The 16,342-nt window shown below is 35.5% G+C and overlaps 1 protein-coding gene across 4 annotated transcripts in view; it reads left to right on the plus strand.

Annotated features, from left to right (window-relative positions):
- The window catches only part of LOC105195029, a 34,593-nt gene extending 18,584 nt beyond the window's left edge, over positions 1-16,009 (plus strand). For 3 of the 4 annotated variants that reach the window (XR_850682.3, XR_005575626.1, XR_005575627.1), the window contains one exon: positions 14,363-15,992. Coding sequence is in view for 1 of the 4 variants with exons in the window: in XM_011160233.3 (XP_011158535.1) it covers positions 14,363-14,444 (82 nt within the window). In the remaining 3 variants the exon portion in view is untranslated. Of the gene's footprint in view, positions 1-14,362 lie in introns of all 4 variants that reach the window. The other variant, XM_011160233.3, reaches the window with a different exon arrangement.
- The last annotated feature ends 333 nt before the right edge of the window (positions 16,010-16,342 follow it).

The following is a 16,342-nucleotide window of genomic DNA, read 5'->3' on the forward strand; positions in this document are numbered from 1 at the left end:
GCACCCTAGTAATTTAAATACTTTAATCAAGAATAGTAAATAAAAGCCAAAATTCGAGATCTGCTTAAATTCAAAGTTTTATTTGATACAATTTTATGTAATAATATTCTTTAAAAGAATATAAGTTCTTTTCTTTAATATAAGATAATAAGTTTTTTTCCTATTTGTGACGAGTATATTTTAAAACAATTACCAATAAAATATTCTTTAAAAAATAACCATTACTTAGAAGAAAAAAATATATAATTGTTTCTCTCGATAGCACAATTAATGTTATATTCTGTGGATTGAAGAGATTGGTCAACAACAAATTGATCGGTTGTGCGCGTGCAATTATTTTATAAATATGTTGTAAAGCGGAGCACGCTGTAAATCGCCTCTTTGAGGTGATGACACCGATATAAAGTGTATGCAAGAGTGGCGACCTTTGCATGGCACTTGCTTCAATCAAGTGCGTCCGCGGACACCGTGCTGCGCATCGGCGTTCGTGTCTGAAACTACGTAATAAAGTAATTAATTGCGCAGGACAACCCCTGAATGCACGCAATACAACTGATACGGAAATCGGGCTTCAAAACTCTATAATCGGATTCAAAGTTTCGTCCGTGGCGTTCCTAGCACAGGCTCGTCTCGTAACCACTTCTCTTTGCATTCGTGGTAAACTAAACTGAGTCGGAAACTAAGCGACTTAGAACTTACTTGAGAAACTTCTATTCCATTACGTAATCACGATATAGACGCTACCAATGTACGTTCTCGCTGTCATTCTTGAACATGGTCCATATAGGGCACATGCGATTCTCAGTAGAATTGTGACACGGAATTCTCGCGGAAAATTTTGTCGAAAGCAAGGAAGTTCATTTCCAGGAAAGATAGTTAAATTCGCGTAACGAGTTCATTTCTAACTTCATACGATAACCTTTGAAGAAGCCTTGAAGAAGTTATTAAAGAAGTTACATTGAGAGAAAAGTATTTGATACTTGTGACTATAAGTGCATAGTAAGAAATGATTCTTTATACACTGTGTAAAAACATTTATGTAAAATTACATCTATTACAGTAGATAATTTTGAGACCCAGTTATAAAATTTCATATGTTTATAAATTTGCAATATAGAAGAATAAAAATTAATTTTTAATTTCTAATTAAGAATTGTAGATTGCAGAAGTAAATTTACGATATGTATAGAAAATTATAGAAATAATAATATAACAAAACTTTTTACATTCAAATATTGCCTCTCTTATAATTGTGATTGCATTTGTTATATAAAAATGTTCATTTTATTTGTAGCGCCAATATTTTGATATTTTATTACATTACTATGTTGTAAACGATAGAATGACTGTGTCCGCACACAGTGATGCTAGACGGAATAGATTTTTTGTGAATGCATGCTAAACGCAGATCGTACTATTTTTCACAGCGATACATGGAATGCTACTATTGTATTACGTAATGTTCCAAAAATTTAGAAAAAATTACATAAAATATTTAAAATATTCAGTTACATATGTAATTTTTCAAGTAAAATAAAATATATTTACACAATAAAAATAAATCTATATATTTTTTGTAAAATTACATACGTAATGTTTTATATTTACAGATCTAATCATGTAATTTTTTTATCTAATATTTATGTAAATTTTCTAAAATTTTTTACAGTATAATTACCAGTGTTATAATATTAATTAATAATAATAACCTTGTATTTTACTAATTGTAAAATTTGACTATAAATTATGATAATTTTAAATAGTAATGTAATAAAATATCAAAATATGGATGGTAAAAATGAAATAAACATTTTTATATAATAAAATATGCAGTCACAATTATAATAAATAAAACTATTTTTTAACATTCGCTTACTATTTAGGATTTAGGTTGTAATAACAATATGTAATAGCTATAATTTGTATAGCTAAAACAATTATAAATATATAGTTAACACAAAAATGACTATAAATTAAATTATAATAATTGTAATAATTTCTTTTTTCTCGGTGCATGTACTGAAATAAAAAAGATCATCAAATGAGGAATATATATATACTCGTATATATATATATATATATATATATATATATATATGTATCACAAAGAATATTAATGCAATCATTGTACTGATTACATTCAAAAATTTGCATATAAATTTAAACAAGTTTCAAACCTGATATTAAAAAAAGTGCGAGAAAAATGTCATATTAAATATCAATAATGTAGAATTTATTCTACATTATTTGACGATAATAAAAACGCACCCCCCTCTCTCTCTTTCTCTCAGTTCTGTTATAATTTGCGTTAAATACCAAGTATTAAATCCGTCGTAACATTCGCGAAATAATCTTCTAAGAAAACAATGTTATCAGAAAATGTAGGGAAGTCGGTAATTACAATATTTATACAGAACACGCGCGGAATTTTTTCCCTTTTCTCGAGTGTACTTACCCGATAGAATCTCTTAATGAGGCGCACCTCTGGACAATAACTCGTAAAATGAGCTTACGTTTCTTTACACAATCTTTTTCACATGCTGATGGAGAGCGAGTTTTCCCGGAGACCGAAATTTTATCGGGTTCCAACGCCGTCCGGAGAAACGGGCTTCCGCCGCGGAAGTAGCTTATCCGTAAAGGAAACAGGGTCCCTTTACGAATAAGAGCCGCATGCTGCGATTTCCACGGTCACTCTTCTATCTCGAAGGAAACGCCGTGCAACGACATTACATACACATGCGATCCCATATATGTATATATATTGTCTATATATATTTATATAAATGTATAGTCGTGTGGCGGAGGACGTGCGAGCGAGAGGCGGCACACGTAATGGCGATACGATGTTTTAAGGGATATAGGTCAGGGATTCGCGGGAATCCTGCACGTGAATGCTTCGGCGATGTTGTTCTATATCAGCGGTTAACCTGAATTTCGTAACGGCCAACATCCGTTCAGAACGAAGCGTGGCGGCGGCGATTCGTTCGCGAATGCCTGAAGAACGGACCGGCGCAATTTTTCCACCGCGAATAATTGGAAATGTGATTAGCTCGGCGGCCGCTGCGAAAACCTCGTGGCGATGCGCTAAAGTTAATTAACGTACAAATCTTCAAATTTACACACGGCATTAAAATGTCAACGTAGCGCCGCGTAGGTCTCTGTTCTTTTTGTTTTCCTTTTTTCTTCTTTACTGCGAACGTGTGTACGCAAAAATATGAGAAAAGTACCGCGCATTTTTCGCATGCGTGCCAGAAATTATACTTGAGATTCGAAAATGATAATTGCACTCGAGCGTAATTTTGTAAATGCATTTTACAACGCGCACAAATGCAAACGCCCACTCCATCGCTGTTTAAAGGACGCTATTAAAATAATTAAGAGTCCTTTTCATTCCTATCACAAAATCCGTGATTTTACTAATTCTTATTTGAATTCTGTTAACTGCTGCTTGTTATTACGTTACTTGATGTCTTTCCGAAGATCGCACGGCGAAATAGACGTTTAACTTCGTCCACGAGCGAGGTTTAACATTTGCATAATTTCATGTTGCTTTACAAAATTTATTCTAGAAGAGAACGCCGTTGGAACGGCGCTTTATGCAAAATACTTCACCGACTAGCGCAACGTCGCTCGGAATTTTTTAATCGCGCGTTAAACTGATAACCCGGCGACTGACGCCCGTGGCACTCGATTAATTTATGAATCTTTCAGCAAACGGCTAATTTTTTGACCTTGCTCTCGCGAAAACAATTAGCGATCGATAGCCTTCTTCGAAGTCACTACCTTCCACAGAATTCTCACATCCGTAACGATGAAATAATCGGTATTGTCGACTTCAGCGAGCGGTGAACGTATACGCAGTGAATAAAAGTAAATTCCGAAAAAAAGTGAGCTTACAGAGAGCGACATACGTGCTTAGAATAAAATAGATAATCTCGCATGACAAAGTGCTTTTAAAAGTAAAGTAAAAGCAGAATAACATATGACTGTATACACCGCGAGCAACACATAAATCTAAATTGAATCTGCTACTGGGGGATATTTCGGAGGACCCGTTATCAATTTTGAAAAATCTCCGTGAACAGTCTGTCAAAGAAATATCTGGTGGGATGTTGGGAATGCTCCAATTTTTCTCCGAAGAGTATTAATATATCGAGAGAGAGAGAGAGAGAGAGAGAGAGGGGGGAAAAAGGGAGAAAAGAAGAACTTTCACCTCCAACTTCTTTTGAGGGTGTAAGCACGGCAACATCGACCGCCGTGCGCTTCCTGCCATTTTTCCAGCCATATACGATGGCTAGCATTGACCACGCGCAATCTTTCCACCACATTACATTAAGCTCGGAAACCTTTCCTAAACGGATTTGGAGTCGATCCTATTTACGCTGCGGCAGCGACAAATCTATACGGAGACTAATGAAGCTTAAAGCTTCCCCCCGTTGGTCACAAGAAGGTTCGTGAATAATTCAGCCTCTTCTCGACACTTGTTGTCTATAATAACAGAGAACAACAAGTGCATAATTTGTGTAGAATCAACTTCTGAAGTTTAATAATTGATACACATGCAAAATATGCAGTTAATTAAAGGAGCATTATTGTTGCGAAGGCTAGAGAAAAGATTATTTTGATGTAAACTTTTTTCAGAAAGCGTACGGACGATACACTATAAATATTGTACACATAATAATGCATATCCATATTTATCAATAATTAAAGATTTTTACAAATAAAAATAATGAAAATTATAGTAATTATGAAAAATATGTATTCGAGCATAATCTTACAACTCCTATAAAATGTAGCCACTCAGTGATCAGAGACAAAAAAATAAATAAGATTATTATTATTATTATTATTATTATTATTATTATTATAGATGTTCGACTAACATTGGAACTAGAACATAAACTGAATTATTTTTTTAATAATTTGAAGATGTGGTTAAGATATGTAAAAATTACATGTATAAATCGCTACAAAAGTCAAACAGTTTTACATTAAAAATAAAATAAAAAAGTTAATAGATACGTTTTAATTTCGTTTAGTCAATGATAACCGAATATCTGTAGATTAATAATCTTATTTACTTTTTTGTTTCAAAGCACCAAGTGTCTACATTTTGTGGGAGTCTTAAGACAATGCGCGCTTGAATTTTTATAACTGCTTTTCATTTTTAATTGCAAAAATTTACAATTTTAGATAAAATATGTATTGTTATCAACGTTTCACTATTATTTCAATATTATTCACTTATGCTGTATACATTTTCAATGCTCTTCGCTTCAATACGCCTGCATATCTTCGAAATTTAATACATCTTAATGTGGTACTCATTTATCTTCAGATACTCGTCATCAATATTTATTTGCATTTCCAATGCATAAAACATTGAAATTTTAGGGTGCTCTTCTCTTACACCGCGGTAAAATTTTTCAATACTTTCCCATCCGATATACGCCTGGTATTTCAATTTTTTCCATTTCATCTGGAGCTCACCCAACGTGTTGCATCTCATTACAATTAAACTTCTTGCTTGTGTCTCGTTCTTGAATTTTATTTTATTTATCTTACTATTAATTTCCTTTTCTTCTTTTCTGTACTTTGTTCGTATCAATATCTTCATTAATCTTATTATTGTAACTTATTATTTTTTATATTTGTCATAAATCTGATAAGAATGTACTCGTATAATCTTGTTCCTATCAATTACACTCAGATAAGGCTTTAATCAGCGTCTTCGCTGCTGCCTTACCTATTGTGTGCATTGGCTACCTATATTTATACCTTTTTATTATTTATTGCATATATTTCACTGTCAAATTTATAAACCATTTTCACTCAATAAAAATTATTATTATTATTATATGTATAAAAAAATTTTAAATAAATCATTCGTATAATTTTCAAAAAAATTCACATAAAACCAACATCTTTTTCCAAACCCTCAAAATGATAGTGTCCCCTTACCCTCTTCATAATGTATATAGCTTATTTGCACGGAAAAAAGACGCTACCAATATATAATGTAAGCATACATATAAGCACATCTACAAAAAACCGATTTACTTTTTTACAATTTATATGAATGATTTTTGAGGTCACTGAATCCAAATATAATATCAGAATTTCACAATTTAAAATAGCGAATCAAAAATTGGAAAAATAATTTAATTCTTATAAAATCGAGTATTTCAAAATTGTTGAAGTCGCTGAATCAAAATATATTAGAATTTTGTCCATTATTTGAAATGTTATGTGGTAGTTTGAAAAACGAATTCGAATTTCACACATATTTTTGGCTTGTCACGACTTACGTTAAACACCCTGTATACTGTACTTTACCTTAAATTACTCTAGATTGTTATTTCACCTTGGACCTTTGTACGTATAAATTTAACTTTTGCTATTCTGACATAAAATTTTGATTCAACGGGCTTGAAATCCCTAAAATGCCAATTTCGATCTTATTTTCAATTTCGGTCGCTATTTTAGATACGTTATTTTGCAATTCTGATTTTATATTCGAATTCAGCGACCTCAAAAACCTTAATATCAAAATCGTAATGAAAATCTAAGAAATCTCTTTCCACACAGCGGTGGCACGAAAATTTCATTTCCATCACACTGCGAATGAGTTAATGGACCTCGTAGTAATTAATGTGTTCGTCAAATAGAAGTATTTCTTCTCCAATTAATCTTAAGAGAAAAAAAAAGAAAAAAAAGAAAATATAATTATATTATTATTATTGTTATTACATGCTGCATCAATCTTAAAATTAAATAACATTTTTTTCCTTTTAAAGTTGTACAATAATGAGTTTTATAATATTGCTTTTTTTCATTCGGTTATACGCTAGGATAACTCAAGATTCCAAGTTGTTAAAATGATTATTTTTAGGTCAAAAGACTCACCATCTATTCCTGACAGGCAAACATAAAAATTCTGTTCAAGTTTACTCGAGATTACTCCCTTTGAAAATTTGAAGCCACGCCTTCGAACGGTGGCGAATAGATATGAGGACTTTGTACGTGATTTTGGCGAATGCGCGCAAAGAATTCGCTCCTTCGCACATTTGTTATCGCTCTTCTGCACCCAGTGTGTCAAAAGTCACGTCGGCATTCACTGAAACATTTGTTGCCTTACTACATGGTGATATCATGGTTGAGTTGACAATAGAAATTCGCTTACATTGTCCCTCTACTTTTTTGCGCGAGACTCATCGTATTTTTGCGTTTCAAATTGCATTCTTATTATTTCGGTAAAGAACGTAGCGATGGTTTGTCGTCTCGGCCTTGATTTAATACTCTAAGTACATTTTCAAAATAGAACAATAAAAGAAGTAACTGCTGGTAATGGTTAGAAATGGTATTTCTGCGAAGAAGTTAAGAGTTAGTTGCATTGAATTTCGAGCGCTGGCTTTCCTCGTAATTTTACTTTCTCGACGGGAAGGAAGATCGTCCGGGAGCGCCTTTTATGATATTGCATTAGCGTAATTTTGCATGTAGTAAAAAAGATCGCGTTATGGCGGTAGTAGGCGGTTAAAGCTTTGCGTAGGCAGCGATACGTACTTGCGCCCCGTTGAATATTTACGAGTGGTCCGTGTAAAAAACAGGGGGAGCACATCTTAAAGATCGCCATCAGCAGCGTCCCACGCACGCGGAATAAAATAGCCAGCTATATTGCAACGCGATCCCGAGTCCCCGTCTCATAATTCTCTGAGTAAGGAGTTGACTCCAGCGGGTGGTGTCACGTGCGAAGATAGATCGAAATGAGACACGAGTAAGGCACACGACGCCGCTAGGACTATTTTTAGCTCTGATTATGTGTAATAAATCTCGAGCCTCTCTTACCGATTTATGTAATCAAACTTAATCCAAATATATGGACAATCACGTATTTTATTGCTTGCCAAAAAATAATAGAAGAATTTCCTACAAAAATCAAACAAATCCGAAAAGTTAAATTTTCAGAAAAAAGACTTCTCATCTTCAAACCGTTCACTGTACAAATGTGGTAATTTTTCTCTGTGGACAAACAATAGAAGTATAATATAAGTATAAGAACCAAAAGCTATTAATTTTAATTAATGTTTTGAAGACCTATTAAAAAGAGAAAAAAAAAGAGAAAACCTGGACTTATTTATTAGTTCTTGCAAGAATTTGTAATGATAAAAGATAAAGAAAGAAATATTTAAAATATGAAGCAATAATTCTTTTTATTTACAAAATTTTACAAGTTACTCTTATATATCTTTTTCTATTATTTTTCTCTTCGTATACATATGGTAATTTTTCACCGGACAAATAATGGGTACACGAACAAAAGATTTAAACTTTAAAATTAATATATTGAAGAATCCATTAAAAATAAAAATAAAAATTTCTCTGGACTTGTTTGGTTCTTGCTGAAAAAGATTTATATTTACTATTGGTTTATATTTATAATTTTCGTCTGATTGATTCTTGTCGAAACAAAATTGTTCACCATGTTACACTATTTCATGGAGATTTGATGCCGTAACCCAGATTTTTTTTTTTAAATAGACTTTTTTGGATTTTGTAGAAAAAAAACTTTTATTTCTGCATAAAATAAACAAACATAAAACCTTCAGATTTTAAAAGAAATAAAAATATCCGCTTTAATATAAAAAAAGAAATTCAAGATATGAGTAGAAATTAAAATAGAATAACTTAATTATAAAGAAGATTGCGAAACATTTGTAAGGGAATAAAAATATTTGAAAAATTTGACCATCAAACAGCAATTAGATATTCATTACTGTAAATCTTTATAAAAGTTTCCTTTACATACAGTCATCTTTGTTATCGGCAAATAAAGCTGTGAGAATAACGAGGCATAATGCTTCTGTTCTCACGAATTTCGTGTGTGAACACCATATATGCACGCGTTCGTGCGTACTCCAGTTAGCGTGACACTAACAAATTTACGTCGGGACTGAAAGCTTTACATCGAACTCTCCTGATTATCACATGCGTGCTTCGGTTGCTATGATTACATTTGCGAAGGTCGCTGGTAAATTCCCATTTGATACAATTGCGATTGTTTGCCAAATTGTAATAAATAATACGTATAGATTATTAAGTTATAATAAATGATACATGATTTAAATCATATGCGTGTGTCAAACCGTAACTGCATTGTTACTACATTGATTATAAATTTAACGTTGCCATGAACATTATGATTTAACTCATTGATTAAACTGTATATATCGGATAAAATTATAAACTATGCTGCAGGTATGGCGATCAAAACTATATATACCCAGCTTATCTTAATCTATCGGATTTTTGGCAAAGCCTCTGAAAAGGCGGTCGCTTAATCTAATGGAATCCATATTTATAGCTTAAAGCGGCGTTCGTACGAGCTTGCAGGTTGGGGATTAGTAACGATAACAACGTAGCGATATAAGTACGTACCTACTTAGATTTCCATTTAATATTCATCATTTATCTTTTTTTAGATTGCAATTTTTCAAAGGATTTAATCGGAAGAAATACAAACGGAATCTTTAATCTCGATCGATTAAGAACAACGATCAGTTGACGCATATCTACATATTATATTTAAGAAACCGAGGAAAACTTGTAAAGAGCTCATTAAAATTCAATTACTTCATTACATTGCGGTATTCCTTTATAAATGTATTTATAAATGTAAGATCAAGGTAAATGATTGGAACAATAATGCGCTCTCTGTAATATGTATGACCAGCCGCTGAGTAATATCACTGCGCCACCCAACGGCGCAATTATCTCAACTCCCATTCCCCCGGTTAAGAATTAGTTCGCCTAAAAGCGAGCACGTATAGTGTCGTCCGACACGTCCCAAAGGCGACACCGTCCTCGACCTTGTCAGCCTCAGGTACCTACGTAGGAGGTCCCTTGGTGATCGCTGACGACGGTGAATCCTTATTAAACGTCGTGCAGTCGGCGATTCCAATTTCGAACTTCAATCGTGCATGTCAGCCGAAGCGGCCCTAAAATTTATGTCCCTTGGGCATATCGCGGCCGCTCGTAATCATAACTTTGCGCCTCGTGAGAGCTGTGCGCGCGTGGATAAGGGCGCGTATCCACGTCGCCTCTTCTGTCACGCAACTGCTTGTAACATTCGTTGACATTCTGAAAAGGTCATACCCGTTGGTCGCATGGTCAGGTGCAACATATGCTGATGGACGAACGTGAGAAAGAGAGGTAGAGAGAGAGAGAGAGAGAGAGAGAGAGAGAGAGAATCGAGTTAACTGCATCTAAAATGCAGCCCTGTGGGCCAAGCGCATTACCTTTCGAAGAAATTTTTAACATCAAAGTGAAAAGTGGGCGACGCTTATCTCGAGCATACCTACAGCTTTTATGTATTTTAAAGTTCGCTTTACATCAAATATCATGATCCGTTGAAGGCAAAAAATTTTTCTTTCAAATTAAACGTTAATTTCAAGCCAACTTTTTTTTATAAAGGAGAACGAACTTAAAAATATGAGATTTAAATATATTTAATGTACAAAAAGGGATTTAGATAAATTATCGTATAAAAATTTTTAGATGCAACTGATGTACGATATATTTTATACAGTGTGGAATAATAACCGATATAAGATATATTTAATATAATACAGTTTAGAGTCAAATAATTTTTATCGATTTATTTTATTGTGGTCGCTCTATCTCTCGATGTTATTATTTCTCTGGAAATTCTGCTCTTCGTAAAAAAAAAATTAAATGGGACATGAAGAAAATAGAACAGGAAATTAATTCATAACCACACAGTTATTGAATTGTCTCGCTCAATTTGTACAGCTTCAAACTTTAAACCGCGTCACGTTTGAGCATGACGGTAGAAATCACTTTTGGCCGCACAGGGACTTGTAACTTTATTGGTTACAATGAAAGTTTGAATTAATAAGGTGCTAAAGCCTGCGATGAACTTTATGATGATCTTATCGAAGTCCCGTTGTTGCACGCTCGTAAACGTAACAAGTACTTCACCTGCTATCGATTTCCTACTGGTATGACAGTCACGTCATAGAACGATTTAGACTATCGCAGCTGGATATCACTTCTATCCGGCTTTCTTATTTTCCCCATTTTTAATGTTTAATTCAAAGGTCTGTGGAGAATCAGCACGTACTTCTGTTCGTTACATAAGTGTCAAATAAATCGTTATAAGTTTTTTAGTTTTTTAGTTCTATTTATCGATCTCTCGTTCTTTTTCGTTCATTTTTCTTTATTTGTGCACGCTTCACTTGAGTTGTATTACCGTAATACGCCGCGTAAAAAGAACTACGTTCAAGCGAACAATGTCGTAATGCGAATCGGGCAAGGGACGTAAACTGTGTGTTTGGATATGAAAAAGTGACGGTATATAGCAAATAATTAAAAAAGTCTTGCTCACTACTCGCCGGATCGTGATCAGCACGCGATCTGACTTAAACGTCGGACCATTATTGAGTAGTAACCACTGCGTGAGCGACGTTGTCCGATACCATCGGTCTACGACTACTGCGCCTGACAATAGTGTACTCGGTATTCACCGCTCTTTTTTTCAGCGGGACGATGTAGGTCATGGTGATATCGCATTCAGAATTCTTTTTTTCTCATCACCCACGGCGATTTGCTATCCCGCCTCCCCATCCCCGTCGTCCCGGTTCGCTCTTCCGCCAACTCGACGTGCTAATCTTCGTTATTTCTCTTATAAACCCTTTATGTCAGTTCTACATTGCCGTAGATAGTTTTAATCTTTCGCAAGAAATTATTTTACGCTTTTCCGCGCGTTTTATTACTTTTTATTAACACTGTTTTTTTTGCGCTGCGAGATATTTGAAGTCGAGTTGATCCAATTGTAAGAACGTATTCTTTTTTTAGTTTTAAATCCTTTCTCTTAGCTATAAATTTCGTACAGCACAGACTTCCTAAAGACATTCTAAAGATAAGGTGTGCTATATGAGAACTGATCGAATAACAGTTACGGTCCTTCTTACAGTTTTTCTTAACCTTTAGTACTAAAAATCTAATAATATTGTGTGTTTAATTTCTCATTTTAACATATTCACTACGTAAAGATCATTAATGCTGAAATAGTCCTTTTAAAGAAACGTCGAGACTCCAAACTAATTGAGAAACGCCTTATCGTAAGCCGTCCACTTAATTCTAAGATGTCCGGCATATATTTTTTACGATGACAGTGTCATTCCATTGTGCGGGGGAAATCCCACATGAATATGCAATATTCTTAAGCTTCAGCTTGACTGTTAGAGCACGGGCGAATGTCGGCGGCCCTCAATTTAACAATGGAACCTTTTGTAACCAAGGTTTGGTCATCCTCTATTCTATTCTTTGCGGCACGTAATCAGAAGAGGCAATCCGCGGAATTCGGGTTGAAGTGGTTTCTGTGGAAACTAACGACAAAGCAGTAGGGCGTCCTCAAAAAGAGAAAACGTCAAAGTGAATCAAAATGTAACAATTCTCATATAGGTTGCGAGCCACATTGTGGCAAAAATTCAATGAAGTCGTAAAAGAATAAGAGAGGGCATCGCGATACACATAGCTTTCGTTCCTCGGCCTTTCGTTGTAGCATTTTAATCATTTCGCTAGGAACGTGCCAGCGGTATACGGTCATCGTAAAAGAGTTATTGCGCTTTATGATGGCATATTCATGTAAAGAAAGGATATAATGCTCAGCGGGAATATTTTACAATAATGCCAAAAAGCAATTCCGTCTAGAAATTTCATAATAGTGATATTTCGACGTTTCACAATATACGTTTACATATAACAAGCCATGTCATTTTATCTCACGATTTCTAAAGCAAGAATAAAAATGGCAAAGTTCCTTTTTTTATAGCAATAATTACCGCTAGATTGAGAAAACACTGGAAGGGATGTGTAATGGCAATGTCAACGTGTCTCTAACGGAACGAATGCGTGGCGTAATTGTTGCACAACACTGCAAAAGCCGGCGTACGCAAATATCGCCGGTATATATCGCTTCATTGACGTCACATCTGATTTTATACACATTCATATGAGTTGCGTTTAATCGTACAGCAGACGTGAGGGATGAACGGAAGCGGCTTGCAGATTTCAACGTTGGACTTGAAAATGCTCTCGTGATTGCACCTTTATTTCATTCCAATTATCCGGCTTTCATCTCGACAACTTGTATATATTTGTGAAATCACTGAAATGCATTTTCACTTTGACAAATGAAAGAATCTTTCGTATTGCGAATCATCATTCCAACGCTGTTACGTATATACATGCGCAAACGGCGGGGTGAAACGACTCGATTATTCACTCGTTATAACAAAACGAGCTCGTCGTCGCGCAATCGAGAATTCCACGTTGTTGTATTTTATTGTTTTCAATCGTTTCATTACGCGCGCGGTTTCTTTCGTCGATTTTTGAAATTCTATTAAAGCGAGAAAGTAGAAAACTGCGGAGAGCAAAACTTCAAATTAAAGAGGCCCTTCCTCGACCCCCACCTTACGCTTTAAATTAATATTTGTTATTCATAAACATTTGTTATTCATAAAGAATATAGAGAAAAAAATATATTAAAATATAAAAGAGAGGAACGAATCTTTTACTATACTCTTTGCTTTTGAGCTGTCGCTATTTCGCCACATAAATTTATTACGGTGGGCAGAAAATAGGAAGCGCACCGGCGACGTCATACATTACAACAAATTGCATTTCTAAAAATCTCATCTCGTCTGATTTAACAAAGTGCCTTATATATATATATATAATGAAGCCGTATCTAACGCAATAGAAGTTCGCCAACCTAAAGGATTAACATCGAAATAAATTATATGCACTTGGCATAAATTCAATATAACTTAAATGGGGTTTTGCAATTTCATCAACTTGCAATCCGCGAACATTAAACTGTTTTAATAGAGCTTATTAAACTCGCCGCTTTTTGTTGGAGGCGAACAAACGACTACACACTTTTTCCATAATTTAACGGAAAATTCCCTCCGATATCTACTGTTTTATTATGAGAGTAAAACAGGAAAGGTTTCCATGAGAAACAACGTCCCTGTATCTATATAACTTATATATCTATACTTGTGTTTTCTTCGACGCTTTGCCTCTCGACGAGACTTTATTCTCTCTTCACTTTTCTCTTCTCTTGTGCACAGCTAATTACTAACACCAATATTAATATTATAGAAAGTTTCATACTATATTGCAACGCGAATCATTATAATCTAAATAAGGATTCTTGCCTTTAATCTTTCGTACTTTCGAAGGCAATGTAAGAAGCCTCTTGATCGATAAATCTGTGCTGATCCTTCTTCGATGAGCCTCGCGTTAATAATTTCACTCATTCTTTCTGTTGCAGCGATCACTCGATCAGCAACCGCGTGGACCGTCGTGGACACCCGACGTACTGCGAGTGTGGCGAGGTGACCAGGCCCTTATGACGACGCGAGGAGACGGCCGAGAGTGCCCTGGCCACGTCGCAGTCTGACTTCTAGGCCTTGATCACTCTTCCCGCCCTCGACCGTCCTTCCGACCTTCCGGCCGCAATCCCTCGCTCGAATTCCGCATGTTTTCCGGCAGCACTTCATTCCGACCGTCCCCACTCGGCACCAACATACAGACACACACACACACAAACACACACACAAACACACACACACACACACACACAAACACACACACACACACACACACGTGTACAAACGAACATTAGCGTTTACACGCATATGTAAACACGCAAGCGCACACGAACACACCGAACACGAGGTGCAGGAACAAGGAAATGATCCTTCGATCCTCCCGAGAACTCGTCCGCCGACTATAAAGAGTAGAGGCAGTAATTGCTGCACGGTTACTGCGATGTTACCACATGGTTACCGCGTGGTTAATTGGTACAAGGGCGATTCGCAGGTAGTAATTACCGGCGACTGCACGAGCACCCGGTGGTAATTGAGCGGTGCGACGATTGATGTGATTATGAAAAGCACGCACGGCATCGAAAAAGACGTCGCGCGCTCGCGCGTGGTGTGCGTATCGCGCGATCTAAAGGCAGGTACGTACAAATTGGTCATCGTGTACAGGACGAGAATAATTTGGCGCTAAAATGTACGATGTTATGTATTACGGTATTACGTGTTGAATGACGTTTTGTAAACTATTAAATAACGTACTGGAAATGTTTCTTCGTGAGTGACATCATGGAAGATGCCTTCTTAAGCAGGAGAGAGAGGAGCACGAGTCTTTCTCTCTCTCTCAAAAATTATTGTTTTTTTTTATATATATATAATAAATGTGACAAGAGAGTAAGGTACTCTTAACAATTGGAACTCGAACAGTGCTATGAGATAAGACATGATAATCACAACTGCCCATTTAATTGAAAAGGAGGAAGGAACCGCGGTCCCTTAAAATTGTCAAGTATTCCGTGACTTTTAATCTTCCGTACCGTAAAACAATCACCGTTCGCCTACGTGCGCACTAATTAGTTTCCGTTTGACGATACTGAGCGCTTTGAATTCTCCCCGGCGTTATATGCAGAATTTCAATTCGGCAATCAATATTTGCCGATCAGCCCGGGGTATAGCAGAGCGCACACATCATCGAAATTTATGAAACGACAAAACGTATAATGCTCCTCAAATATTTTCGACAAATAAAAATTCATGCCGCGAGCAAAATTGTGCTGCTGCTGCTGCTGTTGCACGTGAAATTTTGGAAATGCCGAATGAGCGTAAACGCAACGTACTGATTGTATAACCAGCCCGTACTCACACACGTTTATTCCAAGTTTCCTGCCACGAATGGCGAGGTGAATGCGTCCCAATTGGTTCCGCACGTGGTTGGAAAAGTCTACGTCCGCAAAATTAGGATCCGAGGATCACGTGCGAGCCCTTCCGAATTTCAGTGCTGCAGTCATGATTAGGCCACGAGAATGTCGGGCGTACTAAAGTGCTTATGTTTTCATTTTACAGAATAAATGATAAACGTTCTGTTCGCGTGAACAGTATTATTTTCTCTTTATTTCCACTTGCTTCTGCACTCTTTACATTTTTTTCCTACATTTTAACTTTATTGATTTTCGTTACTTTATGTAGTGTCGTACATAATGTATAATATAATGTACAGTCCTCGCGTAGATAAGGAATCTCCAAGATTATTAAATTATACCTTTTTATTATAATAACGTTCCATATAATAACGTTCCATTATATATAATTAATGTTTTTTTTTAGATATAGAATGCACATAGGCTCTTTATTTGACGAAAAATATTTCTTTCTTCTCGTTAACTTTTGCAGTTCTATCGTGCACGCCAATTTCCTTTTTTTTTCTTTTTCCT

This window comes from Solenopsis invicta, chromosome 10, assembly GCF_016802725.1.
Source record: "Solenopsis invicta isolate M01_SB chromosome 10, UNIL_Sinv_3.0, whole genome shotgun sequence".
NCBI classification, from domain to species: Eukaryota; Metazoa; Arthropoda; class Insecta; order Hymenoptera; family Formicidae; genus Solenopsis; species Solenopsis invicta.